Raw genomic sequence first — 6905 nt, 5'->3', positions numbered from 1 at the left:
ACAAGGGACCTTGCATGTGAAGCTGATCTTGGGCATCACAAGATGAACAGATCCTAGCACCTGCCCACAAGAATCTTAAGATTTTATATAGAAGACTTAACTGAGTCCAGATATTCACAATGACACATTACTCTCACAAGTCATCCTTGAAAATGGTTCCTGCTGTGGGCAGAAGTTATGTTTTAAGGACAGGACAGGAAGTAGGATTGTGAAGAACCTCCTGTTACCTGGGTTTAGTTTGCACATCATTTGATGGTCATGTCTTCTCATGACTTCCTCCTACCGCATTTATTAAATAAATGGCTGAATCCAGGTCTTTATGGGTATTAAATTTCTTGAGTTTGCTTGGGGTCAGTTATAGGCTTCAATTTTTCATATGTATTTGTTTAGTGGAGTGAGCCTTTTGTTATTTTTATTTGTATTTTGCTTCTGGTATGGCCAGATATTCAGCTCATTTCTCATAGCTCCTGATGCTTTCAGAAAAATCAAAATAAATTTGTTCCCCGCCCCCCCAAAAAAAAGAAATACTATATGGCACCAATATATAATATTATAAATAAAGGAAAAGCTATTTTGTGTGGCTGGGGTAAAAACCCAAGTGCCTATCTGTAGCTGGAGTGAACCTCAGCACATACACACCGTGGCAGCCTGGAAGTACCTCCATATATGTTGGGTTTTGAAAAAAATGATGGGGATAGACTTTTTTAACCTATTGAGTTAAAGCTATTTTTTGGTCCTGAAATGTGTTTCAATATGTGTAGCAATTGTTCCATTCTCTATTTATTTCATAAACAGAAAAGTTTCAATCTACCCTCAGTTACAAAAATACAGTAAAAAAAAGTCTAAGTTCAACATATAAGACAGTGATATTCCTGAAGTATCTGTTCTCACTTGCTGTTAATTAACATTTTCAACTTTGTGAATCACAAAATCACACAGTTCACCTCCTTGCATTTTTCCCCAAACAATGCCTGCCCCAAATCAAGGTTTATCCTATCTACAGCAACCCCCATGACCTGAATGCCTATTAATCCTGTCAAGAAAAAATAATAAAGCTTATAAATACTTTATTTGCACTTTATGCTGCCTCCTAGGAATCCCTTCTTTTCTTTGTGCTTAGAATCCTTCTGGTCTTTTACCCTTTTAAGAGATTTATCAATGAACTATGTTCCAATACAGATAAAGATTAGTAAATTTGACATCATTACTTAGTAAAAATTAGCTTTGTATTCTGAATATAATGAACATTTTTGATCCTTGATTTAAACTGACACATTACCTGATCATCAAAAATTCATATGGAAAATCAAATGATTATTTGATAATGTTTTTAATTTTTTACCCCCCTATATTTTAGATATCAAGGTCTGTTGTACCTCCTTAGGACTGCCACAACAAATTGTCTAAAACTTGATGGTTTAAAATAGCAGATATTTATCTTCTCACAACTTCAGGGCCCAGAGCTTGGAAATCAAGATGTTGGGGAATGGAGCTTTCTCAGAAAGCCCTAGGGAAGTGTCTGTTCATTGCTTTTTCCAGCCTCTGGTGGCTCCAGGTCATTCTTGGCTTGCTCATGCATCACTCCAACTTCTGCCTTCATCTTCACATGGACTTCTCTTATGTGTCCCTTATAAAGACACATATGGATGAATTTAGAGCCCACCCAGGCCTAATCCAGGATGATCTTATCTTAGTATCCTTACACGTAATTATACCTGCGAAGACCCATTTTCCAAATAAGGTAACATTCAGGGATTCTTAGAATTAGAAAGTCACATATGTTTTTAGAGACCACATTCAATCCACAATAAGGCCCAAAGGCTTAAATTCAAACATACTTATTAATTCTCTTTATTATTTTTTCTCTGCTATACAAAAAAGGTGACATGTTCAGAAAACAAAGTTAGAAGTTTAGAGAATGAAGATGAGAGTGATGGTAAGGACATTTGAAACCATAACGGAAATGATAAATGGAATAAAGCTGTTTCTTCTGGGAGGAAAAAAAAAAAAAAAAGACTTAGCAGGGAAGTGGTGGTGTTTTAATAGCTCCCTGTGTATATTTGTATATTTAAAGATGCATATATTAAAGATGGAAGGTGGAATTGACATCTATGTAGTTCCTAAGGGGTAGAATTAAAACTGATGATCAGTAGTTACCAGAAGATAGATTATAGGCTCAATCTGAGACAAACGGTTCTAAAATAACTGTCCACAGTTAGGATGGATTGTCTCAAAAGATAGCAAATTACCTATTGCTGAGGGTATCCATATATAGTCACATATAAAAGTTGTAAGATTAATTAAAACCTCCTAATGGTTTTTAAACTGACTCTTCTGTGATTTTAAATCACAATGCATATTAGAGCTGCTGAAACTCTTTGAAATTTCACATGTTCTCTAAGTAAGAGTAAGGTCTGAGCATGTGTATTTTTAATAAGCTTCCCAGGTAATTCCCCTTATAACTATTGGTTTAGATTGACTGATTCCAAAGTGTGATCCCAAACCAGACTAAAAGGCACTGGTTTAGAAGATCTTTAAAGTCCCTTCCAACACTGAGATTTTTATTTCAAGAGATGGAAGAAAAGGACAAGGTATTTAATCAACAACAAATCTAAAATTGAATTGAAAATGTGAACAGAGATTCATGGGCAGGATTGCCAGCAAACTCCACAGAGGCCATATTGTTCTGTGTATTGTTCTCTAAGCCTGGATAATCATGTTCAATGATGTATATTCACTTTAAGAGGATTTTTCAAGTGGAAAATGTTCCTGAAAGGTTTAAACACCGTGAATGATCCCAAACTCATCATTGTGTCATGGGAGCAGGGGCCACTGAGAATACAATTACAGAGGGAAAATTAAAAAAAAAAAAAAAAAGAGGTAAAGGCTTGGCAATTTGATATAGATGAGATTGAGTTTATTATAGCAGGGTTAACTACCTAGTATGGAGGGAAAAAGGACATTTTGTTATGGACCAATGTAAGTGGCTAACATTTGAGATGTAAACTCTAAAAAACAAACTTTAAGTATTTATGGAAAGGGGGAAAAGAAGATCACAGACTTAAGAATCAGATTCCAGAAGAATAGAAGTTGCAAACACTATCCTCTCAGTGAACATTTGGATATAGTTGTAGCATCTCTATCATGTGGAACAACATGGGTCTGCTCTTATGCTGCATGTAGAAAAGCACATGTACTTTGGATGTAGAAAGTTTTGTAACCAGTAAAACAGCACATATTTATTTCATAGATCTTAGGTGAGCAATTATACCTTAAGATTCTTCTGCTTGCAAAGAATGAGAAGATTAAAACCTCAAATTGCTTTGCAGCCAATTAAGCCGACTGTGCTTTTCCCCATGGGGGCCCAGTGTGCAATGGCTGCAAATAGCAGCCTCCTTGGTAGTGTATGCAACCTGTTGCCTGTACAGGTAGCCCTAAGGGACCTTGGAGACAACTCTTCTTAGTGGGCATTCATGACTGGCCTGCTGTTTCTCAATCTAGACTCCAGACAGGTATGCGCGGTGCCTTTGGAAAGCCCCAGGGCACAGTGGCCAGGGTCCACATTGGCCAGGTCATAATGTCCATCCACACCAAGCTGCAGAACAAGGAGCATGTGATTGAAGCCCTCCACCGGGCCAAGTTCAAGTTCCCTGGCCGTCAGAAGATCCACATCTTCAAGAAGTGGGGATTTACCAAGTTCAATGAGGATGAATTTGAGAACATGGTGGCAGAAAAGTGACTCATCCCAGACGGCTGTGGGGTCAAATACATCCCTAATCGTGGTCCCCTGGACAAATGGTGGGCCCTGCACTCATGAGCATCAGCTCTGTTCCCTCCTTAATCACGCTCACCAATAAATGCTATTTCCTGTCAAAAAAAAAATAAATAAAACCTCAAATTGATTTTAAAACAAAGAAAACAATTTATTGATTGATATATTGAGAAGCAAAGCTTTTAAGGTTTCAAGAAAAAGTTGATCTGACAGCTAATTGATGATATACCTAAGAAATAGGGTTTTTAAATTGTTTGTTTTAATTGGAGGATAATTACTTTACAGTAGTGTGATGGTTTTTGCCACACATCATCATGAATTGGTCACAGTTATACATGTGTCCCCCTATTATGAACCCCCTCACACCTCTCTCCCCAACCATCCCTCTGGGTTGTCCCAGAATATCAGCTTAAGTGCCCCACTGCATGCATAAAACTTGCACTGGTCATCTATTTCACATATGGTAATGTACACCTTTCAATGCTATTCTCTCAAATCATCCCATCCTCGCCTTCTCCCACTGTGTCCAAAAGTCTGGTTTTTACATCTGTATCTCCTTTGGTGCCCTGCATGTAGGATCATCAGTACCGTCTTTCTAAATTACTTGTATGTGTGTTAATTTTTAGTATATGTCTTTCCCTTTCTGACTTGCTTTGCTCTGCATAACAGGCTCCAGTTTCATCCACCTCATTAGAACTGACACGAATGGGTTCCTTTTGCTTTTATTTGGTTGTTTTTGTTTTTGTTTCTCTGCTCTGATATCCTGGGTGCTGTCTTTAGTTCAAGGTCGACCCTCCTTGTGGTTGTGTCAGAATTTCATCTACCAAATGAAACTAATTCCCTTTCTGTTCGGGTTGGTGGGAGAAAGGATTTCTCTTTCGCTTCCTCATCTTAGGTCATATGTTTTTCCCTGAACTGATCACCACATCAAGAGCCTGGGGTTGGCTTAGGCTAATTAGGGCTGATGCTTGCACTGAAGAGATAATATCAACCCCTCTCAAACTAACAGAAAAAAATTCCTTTTTAAAAGGAGAATAAAGGTGTGGATGCCAAGCAGTCAATAGGCGATAGAAAAGTCAGATGAAACCTTGCTATAAGTATGGAATTTTTTCTGGAGATATACTACTGATAAGTTTTTGCTTAAGTTTTATGAACACAAAGTTGTAAGTGATATTTCTACTCCTAAAACATTTTTATATTTTTCATCTTATTTTTATTTTTTACTTTCAAAATAAAAACTCAATAGACAAGCTAGAAAACCATTTTATTGTTTATCCACATGTGAAGTCTCAGGGCATACCTTTTACAATAAACCCAGACATAACCGTCTAAGTGAGTATATGTGTAAAAGAGAAAGCAGTTTCTTTATGGCTAAAAATAAGGATGGACACCTTAGAAAAGGTAGCACGGGAGGACCTCAGAGGATCAAGTAGGTCCAGACTCCATGTCTGTGCAAATCTGAGCCAAATGTACAGACTTCCTTGGTCCTTAATTCACTTATTCACTTACAATATGAATTTAAGAAAATAGAACCATTTTCTCTTATTGCCTTAAGAGTTGACACCATAAGGTTCTTCTTTCCAGTACACCATTTTTTTTTCTTTTCTTTTCTTTTCTTATTATCTTTCTTTGGACCTGAAACCAGTGGCTGGAACCTGAGAACAACAACAGAAAAGGAACTAGAGGGTTCTGAATAACAAGAGATAATTGTTGGGTCAGTCTCAGGGCAAAGATAATACAAGGAATTTTCCCTGAATTGCCAATCTCTTACTTTGGTAGGAAAACACATCTGTCTAAAGATCACCACGTAGTTAGCCAAGCAAGGTGGTACAGTGGTCTTCTTTCAAGAGACAGTCTTTATGTACTGGTTTATAGTTTGTGTGAAGTGGAAGTTGATACGCAAAACAAAGCAATGCAAGGGATGGTTGCTGGCAGGCCCTATACCACGGGTCCATCAGTAGAGCAGATAATCAGAACCACTCACTTTGGAAGGCAGTCTAGACGCCTGTAAATGTGACAGCCTGCTACACAAGGGTCTCGCCTTCATCTGTACACTCTTAGGCTGCTTATCAAAGTATTTGGGGGATTGCATTCAATCTTTCCCTGGTAAATATAATTTTCTCCATTGGTCACATTTATAGTGTTGATTTAGAGCCCTCATAGACAGGCTCTTGGGGCAAATGGCTCAATGACTTGCTCCTTAATCATCTTCTGCAGCTTGCCTTTTTTACTGTGACTGCCTTGGCTTCCTGCCTTGGCTCGAAAGCACAGCTCTACTAACGTGAGCATGATTTATAGGTGATCTCTTGTTAATAGGAGAGAGAATGTGATGTAATTGAGAAGACCCTGGACTGAGGGTCAAAAGAGGTCGATTTGCTTCCAAACCTGCTACAAATTAGCTTGTGGCTGTCAGATTAGGTGTTTCATCTACTCTTGGCCTCAGTTTCCTTCTCTGGAAGGTGAAGAGATTGGATGATGGTTTGTCACCCATGGGCTCTTTTTTATCTTCCCATTTATTTATGCCTCTTCTTCTTATGCATTGTGATACCCCCACCTGCATCCAAAGGCCATTCTTTCTTTCCTACTCAAAGAGATAAAGAAAGACTAGGAATGCTTCTCATCTTCTTACCTAACTCACAGATATTTTGTAAAAGTAAATGGCATATTTTAAAAATGTATATGCCGAGTGCTGTGTGTGTGCATTTTTCTGATTATTTTCTTCCTGCTATTATTTCTACCTATTGGTTGTAAACTTGGGAAAAAAGCTTTTGTTTTGTTTCACCAAGTGGCTATTCTAAGCAGTCACATCTTTGTGGCTGTAAAGTCCTTTGGCAACAGGAGCTGAGTATTTTGGGCAGAGTATCTGGTATGACAATACCAATATGATAGCAATAACCCTCTGTTGAGCTCAGTTTTCAAGGGAAACCATTCATGTAAAAGTGTTTTTTAAATACTACATTGTTTCAAGAGACAATCATGAAGTGGTATTATGAATTTATCTTCATGTGGATTATAATGAATATTCCTTAAAAACAGGAATTGTTATCTGATCTATTGACTGTTGTGTCCTCAGCCCCTGGAACAGTCAGTCCTTGGCTCATAGAGAGAGTTCTACAAATATTGCTGAATTAGG

General features: G+C 37.9%; 1 protein-coding gene and 1 non-coding gene across 2 annotated transcripts; both read left to right on the top strand.

Moving 5' to 3' along the window:
• Window positions 1-3323: 3323 nt before the first annotated feature.
• Window positions 3324-3456, top strand: LOC133047866 (small nucleolar RNA SNORA70). The gene has a single exon (XR_009690873.1). It is a non-coding gene; the product is annotated as a small nucleolar RNA SNORA70 (small nucleolar RNA).
• Window positions 3407-3876, top strand: LOC133047420 (uncharacterized). Its single transcript, XM_061130620.1, is given in 2 exon segments — window positions 3407-3660; window positions 3662-3876. Coding segments are annotated over 2 exon segments (450 nt in total). The 3' UTR covers window positions 3858-3876.
• The last annotated feature ends 3029 nt before the right edge of the window (window positions 3877-6905 follow it).

Source organism: Dama dama, chromosome 27 (genome assembly GCF_033118175.1).
Source record: "Dama dama isolate Ldn47 chromosome 27, ASM3311817v1, whole genome shotgun sequence".
Lineage (NCBI taxonomy): Eukaryota > Metazoa > Chordata > Mammalia > Artiodactyla > Cervidae > Dama > Dama dama.
Note: the sequence above shows the minus strand (reverse complement) of the source record. Positions and strands in the feature narration are given on the sequence as shown.